The sequence below is a fragment of the Sus scrofa genome, chromosome 9 (genome assembly GCF_000003025.6).
Source record: "Sus scrofa isolate TJ Tabasco breed Duroc chromosome 9, Sscrofa11.1, whole genome shotgun sequence".
Classification (NCBI taxonomy): Eukaryota; Metazoa; Chordata; class Mammalia; order Artiodactyla; family Suidae; genus Sus; species Sus scrofa.
The window spans coordinates 121,533,601-121,551,481 of NC_010451.4; the positions used below are offsets into that span (position 1 = coordinate 121,533,601).

The window sequence follows — 17,881 nt, forward strand, 5'->3', positions numbered from 1 at the left end:
GGATCCAAGGGAAGAAAGGACAGTGACCTACAAGGGAACCGCATTAGGCTCTGAGTAGATTTCTCAGCAGAAACCCTACAGGTCAGGAGGAAGTACAATGACATTCTTAAAATACTGTAAGATAAAAGCTATCACACATGAATGCTCTACCCCGAAAAATTGTCATTCAGAAGAAGGAGAAGTCCTTTCCAGACAAACAAAAGCTGAAAGAGTTTGTCAAGACTAGACCTGGCTTATAAGAAAGGTTGAAAGGAGTTCTTCAGTCAGAAAAAAAAAAAAAAAAAAAATGACAAATATACACAAAACTTTGAGCAAGGTGGTAAATAGGGCCATAAAAGTGCAGCTGTCTATCAAAATAGGGTTTTAAACCCTCTTATTACATAAAGAGGAAAGGGGGAGGGGAAACAGACTAATAAATATGGCCGCCTCACTTTGATCACTCAGCATTAAAGGGGATAATTTAAGACAACAAAAAACATAAGAGAGGAAGAGGAAAAGGACAGAACTTGCATAGGTAAATGAAGATAGGATACTATCAGTAGAAAAGAAGACTTTTACTTGATACGTTTTATAGAAACCTCAGGGTAAACACAGAATGTGAACATAGAGCAGAGACTCAAAACCTAACAAAAGAGGAAACCGTCTTGGAAAACCATCAAAGCACAGTGGCAGATAGAAGCACAAAGAGAAAGAAACAGTGAAGATATAGATCAACCAGGAAAAAAAACGGTAAAATGGTAATACTAAGTCTTTATCTATCAGTAATCACCCTAAATGGAAACAGATTGCATTCACCAATCAGAAGACACAGAGTGGCTGGATGGCTTGAAAAACAACTGTAGGAGGCACATCTCAACTGTAAAGACAAAGATAGGCTAAAAGTAAAGGGATATCTCTTGGGATGGACTGTGATAGAAGGTTATATAAGAAAAGGAATGTATATATGTGTATGACTGGATTACTTTGCTGAATAGCAGAAATTGGCACAACATTGTAAATCAACTGTACTTCGATAAAAAATAAATATAAAAGAAGTAAAGGGATGGAAGATGATATGCCAAGCAAAGAAACAGCCAAAAGGCAGCTGGGGTGGCAGTGCTCATATCAGAAAAAAATAGACTTTAAGCCAAAAAAGATAATCGATAAAAAAGGATGGTATATAATAATAAAGGAGGCAACTTATCAATAAGACATACAGTAATTAATATAATTGCATCCAACATAGGAGCACCAAAAATATATGAAAGCGATTGTTAACAGATCTAAAGGGAGAAGTTGACAGCAACATAATAATAGGGGACTTTAATACCCCACTTACATCAATGGATAGATCATCCAGACAGGAGGTCAAGAAGGAAACGTCTCAAATGAACCCAAATTTGTATCGAACATTCCATTCAATCCAGCAAAATACACATTCTCCAGTGAACATGGAACTTTCCCAAGGATAGACTGTGTATTGGGACTGTATAAAATAAGTCTCAGTAAATTAAAGAAGATTGAAATTATATCATTCATCTCCTCTGAACACAGTGGAATGAAACTAGAAATGAACTACAAGAAGAAAACTAGAAAAATCGTAAATATGTGGAAACAGGACAACTATTGGGTCAATGAAGAAATTAAAGGAGAAATTTTAAAATTCCCTGAAAACAAAATCTGCATCTGTGGGATGCAGCAAAGGCATTACTAAGAGGAAAGTTAATATCAATAAGGCCTACCTCAAGAAACAAGAAAAATCTTAAGCAATCTAACCTTACACCTAAACTAATTAGAAAAACAGATGAAGCCCAAACTTAGAAACTGCATGGTACTGGCAGGAAAAGATACATAGATCAGCAGTACAGAATTGAGAGCCCAGAAATGAACATACACATATATGGACAATTAATTTATGACAAAAGGAGCAAAGAATATACAATGGAGAAAGGATAGTCTCTTCAATAAATGGTATTGGGAAAACTGGACAGCCAAATGCAGAAAAATGAAACTAGACCACTATCTTAAACCACACACAAAAATTAACTCAAAATGGACTAAAGAATATAAGATGAAATCATAAACTTCTAGAAACATATTGTGCACTCTGACATTAGTCTTATCAATATTTTCCTAGATATATCTCTCATGTGAGAGATAGAAATGCAAAATTTAACAAGAGGGATTTCATCAGACTAAAAAGCTTCTGCACAGCCAAGGAAATCATCAGTAAAACTAAAAGACAACCTACTGAATGGGAGAAGGTGTTTGCAAATGATACAGCAAATATGGGGTTGATATCCAAAATGTATAATGATCTCATACAACTACAGCAAAAAAAAAAAAAAAAAAAAAAAAAATTGAAAAAAATGGGCAGAGGTGATAGACATTTTTCCTAAGAAGAAACACAGATAGCTAACAGGCACATGAAAAGATGTTCAGTGTCACTAATTGTTATATAAATGCAAATCAAAACCACAGTGAGACATCACCTCACACCTGTCAGAATTCTTTCATTTTATTTCTTTTTTTTTTTTTTTTTTTTTTTTTTTTGGCTTTTCAGGGTTGTACCCATAGCATATGGAGGTTCCCAGGCTAGGGGTCTAATTGGAACTGTACCCGCTGGCCTACACCACAGCCACAGCAACTCGGGATTCAAGCCGTGTCTGCGACCTATACCACAGCTCACTGCAACGCTGGATCCTTAACCCACTGAGTGAGGCCAAGGATTGTACCTGTCACGTCATGATTCCTAGTCAGATTTGTTTCTGCTGCACTATGACAGGAGCTCCCAGAATACTTTAAAAGGCAAGAAATAACAAGTGTTGACAAGGATGAGGAGAAAAGGGACCCCTCATACATTGTTGGTGGGAATGTAAATTGGTACAGTCACTATAGAAGACTGTATGGAGATTCTCAAAAAAATTAAGAATTCCCACTCCTGGGCATCTACCCAGAGAAAATCACGACTTGAAAAAATACATGTACTCCAGTGTTCATTGCAGTACTATATACAATAGCCAAGACATGGAAACAACCTAAATGTCCATTGACAGAGAAGTGGATAAAGAAGATGTGGTGTATATACACAATGGGATATTGCTCAGCCATTAAAAGGAAAGAAACAATGGCATTCGTACCAATATGAATGGACCTAGAAATTACCATACTAAGTGAAGTTAGACAGTGAGACACCAACGTCATATGCCATCACTTACATGTGGAACTTAGAAAAAGGACACTGAACTTTGCAGAACAGATACTGACTCACAGACTTTGAAAAACTTACAGTTTCCGAAGGAGACAAGTTGGGGGTGGGGAGATGGGATGGAGGTTTGGTATGGAAATGCTATAAAATTGGGTTGGAATGATCATTGTACAACTATAAATGTAATAAAATTCATTGGGAAAAAAGAAAAAATAGATGAGCAAAAACATTAAAAAAAAAAAAGAATAGAACTATTGTATGATCCAGCTATCGTACTTCTGGGCATTTATCTAGAGAATATAAAAATACTAACCTGAAGTGATATCTACACCATCACCCCTATAATCAATAATAGCATTGTTTACAATAAACAAGTACCAAAACCCGGACAGCTGAATATAAATCAATGAAACTAGAACACACCCTCACACCATGCACAGAAATAAACTCAAAATGGCTTAAAGACTTAAATATAAGACAAGACACCATCAGACTCCTGGAAGAGAACATAGGCAAAACATTGTCTGACATCAACCTTACAAATGTTTTTTCTTAGGTCAGTCTCCCAAAGCAACACAAATAAAAGCAGAAATAAACCAGTGGGGCCTAGTCAAACTGACAAGCCAAAAAGAGAACTAAAAGACAACTTACTGAGTGGGAGAAAATAGTTTCAAATGATGCCACTGACAAGGGCTTAATCTCAAACAACTTATACAACTCAACAGCAAAAGAGCCAACAACCCAATGGAAAAATGGGCAAAGACCTGAATAGACATTTCTCCGAAGATATAAGGGTGGCCAACAAGCACATGAAAAAATGTTCAACATCACTGATTATTAGAGAAATGCAAATCAAAACTACCATGAGATACCACCTCACACCAGTCAGAATGGCCATCATTAGTAAGTCCACAAATAATAAATGCTGAAGGGGGTGTGGAGAAAAGGGTACTCTCCTGCACTGTTGGTGGGAATGTAAGCTGGTATAACCACTATGGAGACAGTATGGAGGTACCTTAGAAAACTACATAGAACTGGCATATGACCCAGCAATCCCACTCCTGGACATATATCCAGACAAAACTTTCCTTGAAAAAGACACATGCACCCACATGTTCATTGCAGCACTATTCACAATAGCCAAGACATGGAAACAACCCAAATGTCCATCGACAGATGATTGGATTAAGAAGATGTGGTATATATACACAATGGAATACTACTAAGCCATAAAAAAGAACAAAATAAAGCCATTTGCAGCAACATGGGTGGAACTAGAGACTCTCAGACTGAGTAAAGTAAGTCAGGAAGAGAAAGACAAATACCATATGATATTACTTATATCTGGAACCTAATATATGGCACAAATAATCCTTTCCACAGAAAAGAAACTCATGGACTTGGAGAACAGACTTGTGGTTGCCAAGGGGGAGGGGGTAGGACAGATTGGGAGTTTGGGGTTAATCAATGCAGACTATTGCCTTTGGAATGGATAAGCAATGAGATCCTGTTGTGTAGCACTGGGAACTAGTCTAGTCACTTATGATGGAGCCGGATAATGTGAGAAAAAAGAATGTATATATATATATGTGTAAGTGGGTCACCATGCTGTATAGTAGAAAATTGACAGATTGCTGTAAACCAGCTCTAATGTAAAAAAATAAAAATCATTATATTAAAAACAAAAAAACAATAAACAAGTACCCATCGACAGATGAATGGATAAAGAAGATGTGGTATGTGTAGGTAGTGGAATACTACTCAGCCATTTAAAAAGATGAAATTCTGCCATTTCTAGCAATGTGGATGGACCTTCAGGGCATTGTGCTAAGTCGTTAGATAAGTCAGAGGAAGACACATACGATTTCATTCATATGCGGGGTATAAAAAACTAATAAAAAATAAATGAACAAACAAAAACAAACATGCAGATACAGAGAACAGAGTAGTGGTCATCAGAGGGAAAGGGGCAGTAGGGAAGGTGAAATGGGTAAGGGGGATCGACTGTATGGTGACACATTGAAAATAAGCTTTTGGTAGTAAGCACATTGTAGGGTATGTAAAAGAAATGTAATGGTGTACACATGAAACTTATAGATCACTGTTACTTAAATTTTTTAAGAAGTTTTTAAAACTACAGACCCGTATGTCTCATGAACATAAGGTGCAGAAATCTTCAACAAAAATGTTGTAAATCAAATTTTTTAAAGTGCAAAAAGAATTAATACACTACAACTAAATAGGATTTATCCCAGGTGTGCAAGACTGGTTTAACATTTGGAAATCAGTGCAATCCATCACATCAACAGACTAAAGAAAAATCATATGCTTGTATCTGTAGATGGAGAAGAAAGCATTTGACAGAGTCCAAAACCCGCTTATGATTAAAAACTCTCAGTTAACTAGGAATAGAGAGGAACTTTCTTAATTTGATAAAGACTGTCTACGAAAACTGTAGCTAACTTTCAGTTTAGTGGTTAGAAACTGGAAGCTTTTGTATTAACATCAGGTACAAGGCAAGGATGCCCTCGCTCACCACTTTCTATCATTGTGCCAGAAGTTAAAAGACAGAAGGAATTAAAAGGTATACTGATGGAGAAGGAAGAAATAAAACTATCTTTAATTGAAGATGACATGATTGTCAATGTAGAAAATCCAAGAGAATGGACAAAAACAACAAAAACAAACTGGAACTGGAACTAATAAGCAATTATGCAAGGTTTCAGGATGCAAAGTTAATGTATGAAAGTCAGTCACTTTCTGGGAGTTCCCCTTGTGGCGCAGCGGAAATTAATCCAACTAGTATCCATGAGGATGTGGGTTTAATCCCTGGCCTTGCTTGGTGGGTTAAGGATCCAGTGTTCCATGAGCTGTGGTGTAGTTCGCAGATGCAACTTAAATTCCATGCGGCTGTGGCTCTGATGTAGGCCGGCAGCTGTAGCTCCAAGTCAGCCTCTAGCCTGGAAAATTCCATATGCTGCAGGTGTGGCCCTTTAAAAAAAAAATTCACTTTCTTAAATACCAGTAATGAACAAGAGATTTGAAATTACGAACGCATTATAATTACTATTAGCATACCCCCAAATGGAATAGATGCAAAATTTAACAAAATACATACAAGTTCTATGTGAAAAAAATTGCAAGACTTTGATGAATGAAATCAAAGGACTACTAAATAAATAGAAGTCTTGTGTTTATGGGTGGGAGGACCCAATGTGGTCAAGATGTCATTTCTTCCCAACTTAATCTATTGATTCAATGCAATCCCAATCAGAATCCCAGAAAGTTAATTCATGGATATTAACAAATTGGTCCTGAAGTTTATATGAAGAAACAAAAGGCCCAGAATAGGGCCAATATTGAACACAATATTAAACACAATATTGAAGAACTAAGTAGGAGGACTCAACTTCAAGCTAAACTAAACCAAAACTTACAGTAATTGATACAATACAATGGAACAAAGTGAATCTTTTCAACAATTGGACCTGCAACAACTCAACATCCACATGCAAAGCAAAAAAAAAAAAAAAAAAATCGAAACCCAGATCTTAACACCTTTCACAAAAATTAACTCAAAATAGGTCACAGACCTAAATGTAAAGATAGAACTATAAAACTCCTAGAAGATAACGTAGGAGAAACCTATGTGACTTTGGGTGTGATGATACCTTTTTAGATATAAATCGGAGGCATATGCGTGAAAGAAATAATTCATAAGCGGGACTTCATTAGAATTAAAAACTTCTAGTCAGCAAAAGACAGAGACAAGGAAATGAGAAGGCAAGCTACAGATTAGGAGCAAATATTTGCAAATGACGCACCTGAGAAAGGACCATTATCCAAAAAATATGCAGGAGTTCCCTGGTGGCCTAGCAGTTAAGGATTTGGCATTGTCACTGCTGTGGCTTGGGTTTGATCCCTGGCCCAGGAACTTCTGCACACCAGCATGCCATGCGTGCAGCCAGATACAAACACACACACACACACACACACACGTATGTGAACTCTTAAAAATTAATAAGAAAACAGAAAACTTGATTTAAAAACAGATCAGGGAGTTCCCGTCGTGGTGCAGTGGTTAACGAATCCGACTAGGAACCATGAGGTTGCGGGTTCGGTCCCTGCCCTTACTCAGTGGGTTAACGATCCGGCGTTGCCGTGAGCTGTGGTGTAGGTTGCAGACGCGGCTCGGATCCCGCGTTGCTGTGGTGTAGGTTGCAGACGCAGCTCGGATCCCGCGTTGCTGTGGCCCTGGCGTAGGCGGGTGGCTACAGCTCCGATTCAACCCCTAGCCTGGGAACCTCCATATGCCGCGGGAGCGGCCCAAGAAATAGCAACAACAACAACAAAAAAGACATGAAGATGCAGGTTTGAACCCTGGCCTCACTTAGTGGGTTAAGGATCCAGTGTTGGCCGCAAGCTGCAGTGTAGGTCAGAGATGCAGCTTTAATCTGGCCTTGGTGTGGCTGTGGTGTAGGCTGGCAGCTGCAGCTCCGATTTGACTCCTATCCTGGAAACTTCCATGTGCTGCAGGTGTGGCCTTAAAAAGAAGAGAAAAAATTACTAAAACTTTGAAGCAACCAAGATATCTTTTATTGGTGAGTAGATAAATAAACATGCAGACAATGGAATATTATTAAGTGTTAAGAGATATCAAACCGTAAAGAGGCATGGAGGAACCTTAAATGCATCTTATTAAGTGAAAGAAACCAATCTGAAAAGGCTGTATGATACATACTGCGTGATTCCAACTATATGACATCCTGGAAAAGGCAATAAAAAGATTGCCTTGAGACAATAAAAGGATTAGTGGTTGTCAAGGTTTGAGAGGGAGGAGTTACAGGGGGGACGATGGATTGATAGGTGGAGCACCGAGGATTTCTAGGACAGTGAAAATACTGTGTATGATACCATGATGGTGGATGCATGTCAGTAAACATTTGTCTGAGCCCATAGAAGGTACACCATCAACTGTAATGTAAATTACAGTCTTTGGTTGATTGTGACGTGCTGGTGTAGGTTCATCATTTGTAAGAGATGTACCACTCTGATGGGAATGTCGGTAATGGGGAAGGCTGTGTATGTGTGGGTGCAGAGAACATATTGAAAATCTCTCTTCCCATCTCCTTAACTTTGTGTATCTTAAACAGCTCTAAAGTTTTTTTAATTCAAAATAATTTTTAAAAAGTTATTAATTGTTCACTATGTCTTATTATAACAAAACTGATGCAGGGGTAGAAAGGTAGTGGACTGGAAATCAGAAGCATCTCTATTCAAGTGCTTTTTTGTTATTTGTTGGTCCTGACATCCGTAGACAAGTCACTTAATATCTCTGAGCCTTACCTATGCTAGTATTTCCTTTTGACACCATAGGAATCGGAGATCAGACTTGAAGTTTTTTGAACACTATTTAGCAACATGCACATATTAAGTAAGGACTTACTGTTATTAAGTAATGACTAAGACATTACCGTTGACTCAAGAAAATATCTTGTGTTTGCGTACTATGTGAATGGTTGTGTAAAGGAATATAGCAAAACTACCATACAAAAAAGAAATACTATAAAAGGTATGTAGTTAAAAAAATAAAACTTCAAAAAAGGAACAATACCTTTTTGTGTGAATGGAAATTTAATAAATTTTAAGGGAATAGCACTAAGACAAGTTTGACTTTCCATTTTTCACTTGGGGAAAAAAAGATAAAATGAAAGGACAGTCCTTCTAAGGAAAGAGTAGCATAGTATTATTAGCAATTTTCTCAGTTAATTTTTTTTATAGCAGAAATGCTGGCAAATACTCATTTGCACTTGACACTCTTGAGTAAGAGTAGTTTGACTGGTAATATACCAAATAATTAAATTGATTTACATAAAAATTTCCAAATTCACCATATTATGTGTGGGTAGTTGCCTTCTGCAATAGAATTTTTTCTTTTGAAAGGCAAATAGGGGTTAAAATCAGTAAAAGAAAATCCAAAAGCAAACACAAATTTTCAGCTTTGTGGAAAGGTCTGGTTCATGCTACTTCTTAGATGATTATTCAGCAATATTTTAGCCCAATTGTGCAATGCCTTTATGTTAAAAAAAATTCAGAATAGCTTGTGTAAAAACACTGCATTTAAAGTTTTTTTGACACCTTTTTCTCATTTATATTTGTCCAAATCTCTCGCTCTGAGATATAATAGTGTATGTGGACCTGCTGGGAACAGAAGAGTTTCTTTATCTTTCTTACATCCATTTTGGGTACACGGATGATTAAAGAGCTGGGTTTTCATTTCTGTTGGTGTGGCTGGCTTTTCAAAGGAGTGTGGGAATCTAGCACATAAGAGAATGAGAATGCTGTAAACCTATAAGGACAGGGATTTTTACTGACATAGTTTCATGTTTTCTACAAACACAGGTTACAATAGTACCATAGACCTCTGGGTGAAGGAAAATTAAACTCTGATTCCAGTTTTTAGCATACTTATTCCTAAAATAATGTAAAGGGAAATAATAGATTCTTTTTTTATCATCTAACAGGAAAAAAAGTTTGGCGTGATATTATGTTCACTTTCCTAAATTAGATGTTTTTATTTATTCCTAAGCTTTAGCTCTTGCTGCTATATTTATCATGTATGCTTTTCTCTTCCAGAAGCCACCAGTGTCCAACAGAAGGTCAATTTCTCTGAAGAAGGTATTTTCTTTTAAATTATCATGCAATATAGTCTAAATCTTTTTCTGTTAATATTAGAAGCAATTTTTATAGGTATTTAAGAGAGAGTGCAGAAAAGTGTCTTCGGGGAAAAAAAAAAAAAAACCCTCATGCTTGTCTAAACTGTTAAATGGACAAGTAAAATAGGATAAAATGAGTGATGAAAGCCTTTATATGCATTTTAAACATCTTTTGTCTGTTTGAGTTAATTTAACCAAAGCTAGTATTTTCCATTTCTGGCATGTGCTGGCCATTATTTGTGGTATTAAAATAATTAGTTTTCCAAATTCTCCTAACCAGTCTGTGGTTGAAGAGTACAGTAAAATTTGGTACATTTTTAAGCTTACCATCATGTGAGATTAGTCACTTGCATACTGAAATTTTGTGGATGAGTGTATATGTACACACACCCCCTTCATAAACACACGCACACGTATGTGCATATACTAATCTAGTCTGAATTTATATACTAACTCTGTATTTTTCTTCCTTATAAGGTAAAACTTTTCTTCTGTTTAATGCTCATTTGTTTACTTTTCAACTCTATATTAAAGTCTCAGAATATAATCATTGATATTACTCCGAATATGTCTTTGGAATATAATTATGTACCTGAAAGAACATAAAATAAAAGGGCTCAATTTTATTTAGAACTTCATGACTCAGGGTAGTAAACATAAAATAAATGGAAATTCAATATTCGATGGCTTATTTATTTATTTTTGTCTTCTTAGGGCCGCACCCGCAGAACATGGCAGTTCCCAGGCTAGGAGTGGAATTGGAGCTGTTGCAGCCAGTCTACACCACAGCCACAGCAGTGCCAGATCCTTGACCCACTGCGTGAGGCCAGGGATCAAACCCGAGTTCTCAGGGACACTAGTGGGGTTTGTTTCCACTGAACCACAGGAACTCCCTATATTCATTGGTTTAAAAGGCTCCATTAATGTTGAATTACTTGTTTTTGGTTTTTAATCCAGATTTTTAGAGCTTTAGAATTAAGACTATACTAATATATTTTTTGTTTCTTTTTAGGGGAAACTGAAGAAAATGATCAAGACAGCTCTGACAGTGATGTTACTACTGTTAAGTTCAGATCCAGAGATTCTGTTGCATCTGGAGGTAACACTACTTTATGTACTTATGACTCTTCTCTTAGGAACTGTATTTTTAGTTCAAGTATAAAAGTATTCTGTGAATTTGCTTTTTTGAAAAATACTTTACAGTATTTATTAAACCCACTTTTTTAAAAGTTGCATACTTCTTTTTAAATGATTTTTATTTTTTCCATTATAGCTGGTTTACAGTGTTCTGTCAATTTTCTCCTCTACAGAAAAGTGACCCAGTCACACACATATATATATATACATTCTTTTTCTCACATTATCCTCCATCATGCTCCATCGTAAGTGACTAGATGTAGTTCCCAGTGCTATACAGCAGGATCTCATTGCTTATCCATTCCAAAGGCAATAGTTTGCAACTATTGACCCCAGATTCCCAGTCTATCCCCCTCCCTCCCCCTTGGCAACCACGAGTCTGTTCTCCAAGTACATCTTTTCTGTGGAAAGGTCCATTTGTGCCATATATTGGATTCCAGATATATGTGATATCATATGGTATTTGTCTTTCTTTTTCTGACTTATTTCATTTAGTATGAGAGTCTCTAGTTCCATCCAAGTTGCTGCAAATGGCATTATTTTGTTCTTTTCAATGGCTGAGTAATTTTCCATTGTGTGTATATACCCCATCTTCTTAATCCATTCATCTGTCAATGGACATGTAGGTTGTTTCCATATCTTGGCTATTGTTAATAGAAAAGTTGCATACTTTTTAATATTTATTAAAATTACTAATTCCATGTATATATCTGATTGGTAATGTAATATCTAAATAAACAAAGCCGAGGTTCCCATCATGGCGCAGTAGAAACGAATCCGACTAGGAACTATGAGGTTGCAAGTTTGATCCCTGGCCTCACTCAGCAGGTCAAGGATCTGGCGTTGCTGTGAGCTGTGGTATAGGTCGCAGACGTGGCTTGGATCTGACATTGCTGTGGCTGTGGTATAGGCCAGTGGCTACAGCTCCAATTAGACTCCTAGCCTGGGAACCTCCATGTGCTGCAGGTGTGGCCCTAAAAAGGCAAAAAAAAAATGTAAAAATAAATAAACAAAGCACATTTTACTTTGTTTTGTTATTTATGGAACATGAGATATTTTTGTGCTCAAAAGAAGAGTTATTTGTGGTTTTAAAAAAGTTTTATAGAGAAACTGTTCACATTGGCATTGACTCACTACACTGTCAGGAGTGTTAACTTTTAGGAAGTTTCAGTGTACTTAGATTACCTCTTTTATCTCTGAATTGTTCAAATCACACCAAGTTAGCAGTGACAGTTTTTGATTGTTGATGCTAATTTATGTTTATGTTTATTCAAGGAAAGAGTTGACTTGAAGGAAAAAAAAAATCAACTTGAGGCTTATGAGGGTGCTGGTTAAACTTTTAAGCTGCATAAACAATAAGTAATTTTATATTTTAGTCCTGTTAAATATAAATATAAGATTAACTCTGCTTATCCCTCACTACCTTTTGAGAATTTTTGTGATTCCTCTATTTTACTTAATTATTCCACTTCAAAAATAAGCTCCAAAGCTGGTTTATGGGCATTTGGTATTCTGTTTCCCACTCTTCCTTATTTTCCATTCTTTCCTGATACAGAAATCCCAAAGGAGAAATGCAGCACCCTAGGGTAGTGGTTCAGAACGTGGGCTCTGGAGCCAGAATCCCTGGGTTTCACTCCTCTGCTACTAGCTTTGTGCCCCTCAGGCAGTTGCTTTACTTTTGTGTTCCTCAGTTTCCTCATCTGGGTTATGAGGTTAATTTACTTAGAAGGTCTGAAACATAGTAAACACTGAAATTAAGTGCTATTGTTAGTTTTCATATACGCATAAATAAAGCTCTAAAAATTAAATACTAATTAAGCCATTCGTATAGCCATTGCTACCGGTGCTACCTTTGAAACATCATAAACCCCAGGCTCCGTGATCCCTTTAGAATTGCAATAAATTCCTACTGAAGCACCCATAACCCTATGCAGAAGAAAACTCTAGCTCAAGAACAAAGAGGTGAAGCATATTAAGAAGAATACTCGGCGTTCCTGTCGTGGCACAGTGGTTAACAAATCTGACTAGGAACCATGAGGTTGCGGGTTCTGTCCCTGGCCTTGCTAAGTGGGTTAAGGATCCGGCGTTGCCGTGAGCTCTGGTGTAGGTTGAAGATGCAGCTTGGATCCCACATTGCTGTGGCTCTGGCATAGACTGATGGCAACAGCTCCAATCAATTAGACCCCTAGCCTGGAAACCTCCGTATGCCATGGGAAGTGGCCTAGAAAAGGCAAAAAGACCAAAAAAAAAAAAAAAAAAAAAAGAATACTCATCTTTCTAGATTAGCTTCTGGACCAGTTATTGAAGAGGTGCAAGAAGACCCATTGGAGTATAGGAAGAAAATATTAGAATTTTATGTGTATATCTGTTTTATTTCATCCATTCTTGTTTTATATATAATGCATTAGTTAATATTTTAGTAATGCTTGTATTATGTATTACAAAGAAAAATGTTTTGGAGATTGATGCCTACAGTTTTTTTAGTTACAGAAGTACACTAACAAAAATACTTAGTCACCACCTGGACATGTCAAATGCTTTTGCCTCCAACATAGCAATATGATCACTTTTAAACATATTTTATTATAAATTCCACTTTTAAATGAAAAACGTTTTTAAGAAGGGAAGACTGGGGTACCCTGGTGGCTCAGAAAATAAAGGATCTGGCGTTGTCACTGTAGCTGCTCAGGTTGCTGTTATGATGCACGTTCAGTCCCTGGCCTGGAAACTTCCACATGCCACAGGTACAGCCAAAAAAAAGAGAAGGGAAGACTAAAATACATAATGTATTGACCACTCCCAAGAAAAATTAAAGGCAAAATGGATGGTAATGATTTTAAGAATATCCATTATTATAAACTTTCAAAATTTTCCCTAACTCAAAGGTTTCTTGTCTCATTCACCTCATGCCATGTTCTATATCTTGTTTTTTTTTTTAAAAAAAGGTAGATAATTTTTAAATATAATGTGACCCTTTGGAAACTTTTTAAAAATATATTATACATCCAAAAGTTGAATTCCCTGGAGTTTATCTGAATTTTTGAGGGGAGGGTGCTTCACCCGCAATACATGCAAGTTTCCAGGCTAGCAGTCAAATTGGAGCTGTAGCCATCGGCCTGTGCCACAGCCACAGCAATGTAGGATCCGAGCTGAATCTGTGACCTACCCTACAACTCACAGCAACACCAGATCCTTAACCCACTGACCGGGGCCAGGGATCAAACCCATGTCCTCATGGATACTAGTCTGGTTCATTACTGCTGAGCCATGCCAGAAACTCCTATTTGAATAATTTTGCCCTTTTGATTACTCATTGTTCTCTGGTGAAATGTGCATTTAAAAAGTTAAACATTCTTTATTAAGTGTATAATATTTCTTTTTTATTTTTAGACCAAACCACCAGATCATCAAGTCAATATCCAGAATCACTTTGGCAGTCATCGCAAAGTAAGTTACACCATAATTTACACCCTTGAAGTCTGCCTGTCACTGTGGTCAAATGCTATTCTTATTTTTGAAGATCCTCTTTTGCAGTTTAATGTAAAATGTTGAAATTGAGGTATAATTAATGCTAAAAAAAAACTCACTTTGTGTATTGAATTTGCTTCTTGAGTTAATCATCTCTGAGCCCAACCTTGAATTTGAATTAAAAAAAAAAAAAAACCCAAAACTATGGCTTTCTATGATTTGTTAAATGTCCTTATAATATAAATTTGTTGATTGTTTTAGTTTAATTAACTAATATAGTAATTTGAACCTCCTTATATGGTGTAATTTCAACTGTGTTCCAGAAGTTTGGAAGGATGAATAAATAAGTAATACATCAGGTATAGTAAAAATATTAATGGTAAGTTAGTTGGTACATATATAAAAGTCTTTCAGCCTTGCTTACAACTTCGCAAATTTTCGTAATACAATGTTGAAAAAATATAACACATAAAAAAGATTGGAAGTAATAAAATGCTAACAATGATTTGTTCAGGATGGTAGAATCATTGTTGAAATTTTTCCTTTAGTTTTTTTCTATATTTTGCATATTATGTACAATGGATATATATTTCTTAGATTAAGCAGAAATTACAGTTTTTTTCTTTTTTCCATTTTTAAGTCAAGTCCCAGAATTTGAATTAATTATTAAATAAACCAAAAATATCCTTGAATGTAAAATCTTCAAGGATTTTTTTTTTCCTTCCACATCACCGTTTTAAAAATATGAAACTATTTTTAATGAAAAAGTGTTTGGAAATCTCTTTTATAATTACTGTGTATTATACTTTATATTTTTAGTGGATTCTTGGTTTAGAATTTAAACTGAGACAAAACAAAAGCAACTGAAACAGAAATAAATCATTTATAGAAAATTATCCTCTGAATCATCTTGGATATTTGCCCTTTTGTTATTCTAAATCTTTGATCTTTGGAAGCTCTGAAATGTGTCTCCCGTTATTAATTATGCTGTAAGTATGCAATGGAATCCCTCTCAGTTATGGAAGATGATTTGTTTTTATACAGTTAGGTGATCAATATATATTCCTTTGAATCTAAGAGGCCATTGTTTTTATGTATCACTGAGAAAGAAAAACCATCCATTTAAACTGTTACCTACCATAGATTATAAGATGCAGCCCTAAATCAGAGGTGTTTTTTAAAAATTACTTTTTAGAATCAGTGACAGATAATATTAAAAAAAAGCATGTGTCTAGGAGTTCCCATTGTGGTTCATTGGGTTAAGAACCCAACATAGTGTCTGTGAGGATGCGGGTTTGATCCCTGGCCTCACTCAGTGGGTTAAGGATCCGGTGTTGCTACAAGCTGTGGCATAGGTGACAGATGAGGCTCAGATCTTGCATTGCAGTGACTATGGAGTAGGCTAGCGACTCCAATTTGACCCCTAGCCCAGGAACTTCCATATACCACAGGTGTGGCCATAAAAAGAAAAGGGAAAAAAAAAAAAGCATGCGTCTGCTTTTTTAAAAAGTTACTTTGTTAGTGTAGACTGCAAACTGACCTGAAATACATATATCTGTCTTACTCATCATGATTTTCCCTATAACGTTTTGTATATAGTAGGCACTTAAAAGACATTAATGAATTTTTTGGTTGCATTTCTGCAATGGTACATCTCTGTTGCATTTGTGGTTAGAAAAAACTTAAGTTGAACATACTTTTATGTTATATTTGTATCAGTAGGTAGAAGTAACTTGTTTCTTCAGGACACATTTGGAAATTTACAGTGTTATAATTGTTTGAAATACAATTTTCTAATTATCCCGGTGTATCATTTTACAGTTGTCCTTTAAATACCATCCCAAAACATGAAGTAGCATCATTACTTCATAGCTGCTTTGCCGTGTGTACAAATTTGCTTATATAGTATATACCATTATATGTGAACTGCCTGGGTTTATATCTCTGTCCTCCTACCTTTAGATATGTAATCTTGGGCAAATTACCAATTTCAGTTTCCTTATTTGCAAAATAGGCTTAATAGTATCCACCGTATAAAGTGTGAAAATTAATAAAATTATACCTGGTACCTGGTAAACATTCAATACATTTAGCCCCTATTTGATGGCTTATTATCCAATTCCTGAGTATTTTGAAATTTTGAAAAGGGAAAATACGTATGTATTGTATATGTTTGGAACTGATGGAAGAAGGATTTTTTTTGTTTTTGTTTTGGGTATCTGTAAGTAAACAAGCAAAATATCTGTGTGACATCTTCATTTGTTTTAATTTCCAAATATGCTATGACATTGTCTTTGTTTTTTCAGGTGGAGACTTTATAACTCTTGATAAGCAGCCATTAGTGCTAAGTAAGTGGTTGGATGTCTCTTCTCTTATCAGTCAGCCAATTTTAAGCCAGTCTTATTCAGCCAATAAAAATTTGAATAGGATTTTCAGTCATTTTACCCCCTTTGCCTTAAATTGGCGTTATATGTTGTAATTACTCTGTGATGTGGAAATGTATTCAGGACTACTCTACCAGAAATAATTCATTTACAAAAGCAAATAGTTAACTTTTTCTTCTGAATCGGCACCACGGTGTTAATGAAGTTCAGGGTTGATGAATGCAGTCATTCTCACAGACCTTATCAGAGCCTTGCACATGGTTTTTGTCTCCGTGTTTATTTGCTGCCTCTTTTGCTATGAGAGGCAGTTCCTCCTCACTGATCTGATCCTTTGACATTATCTTTTACTTTGGAACCTATTGCTTTTGCTGTGCCTTTTTGATAAATTTGCCTTGTAACACTAGGGTGTAGTGTACATTTTCAAAGTATGTGAAATGATATCTTGATGTATATCTGTTTGTCTCAGGCTCGGGATATCAAAAAAATCCGCAGCAGTGGGTTGAACAAACAACAAGAATAAGGACTAGGATGCAGAGTAAGTTGATAAATCTCTGTTATTGAAGGAATTTTATTTGCTGTTTTCTTGATTATTTAACATATAAAACTAGTTCTTCAGGTAAGCATTTGGATTGTTTGTGATTTCATTAATAACAGATACCTATGATTACTAGTTTATTTAGTTCCATCTACTTGAACTGGCAGGAGACAGACTGGGAGAGTATAGCAGTGTGAGAAAACCAGGAGTCTGCACCTGACCAGTAGTCAGTTCTGTCTGGCAGCAGCACAGTCTGTACGTAAAAATGAAATTCTACTCTGTTAGTACCTCTTTTTTATTTTTAACAGATTATTTGCTTTTATGTAAATAACTGCATTAGAGCAGGTTTGAATACCCATTATTTTAAGTAATAAAGGGTGAAATCCTTAAATTCTATTTTCAAGTTTGGGTTTAAAATGGATTAAATGTCACAGGATTTAAGAAATAAGTAAGC

At 35.9% G+C, this 17,881-nt stretch overlaps 1 protein-coding gene across 1 annotated transcript in view; it reads left to right on the forward strand.

Moving 5' to 3' along the window:
• TOR1AIP1 (torsin 1A interacting protein 1) overlaps positions 1-17,881 on the forward strand; it is a 51,109-nt gene that overhangs the window by 17,910 nt on the left and 15,318 nt on the right. Inside the window, 5 exon segments of the mRNA XM_021063744.1 lie at positions 9,824-9,865; positions 10,916-11,002; positions 14,431-14,487; positions 16,815-16,856; positions 17,359-17,427. Coding sequence (XP_020919403.1) covers positions 9,824-9,865; positions 10,916-11,002; positions 14,431-14,487; positions 16,815-16,856; positions 17,359-17,427 — 297 coding nt within the window.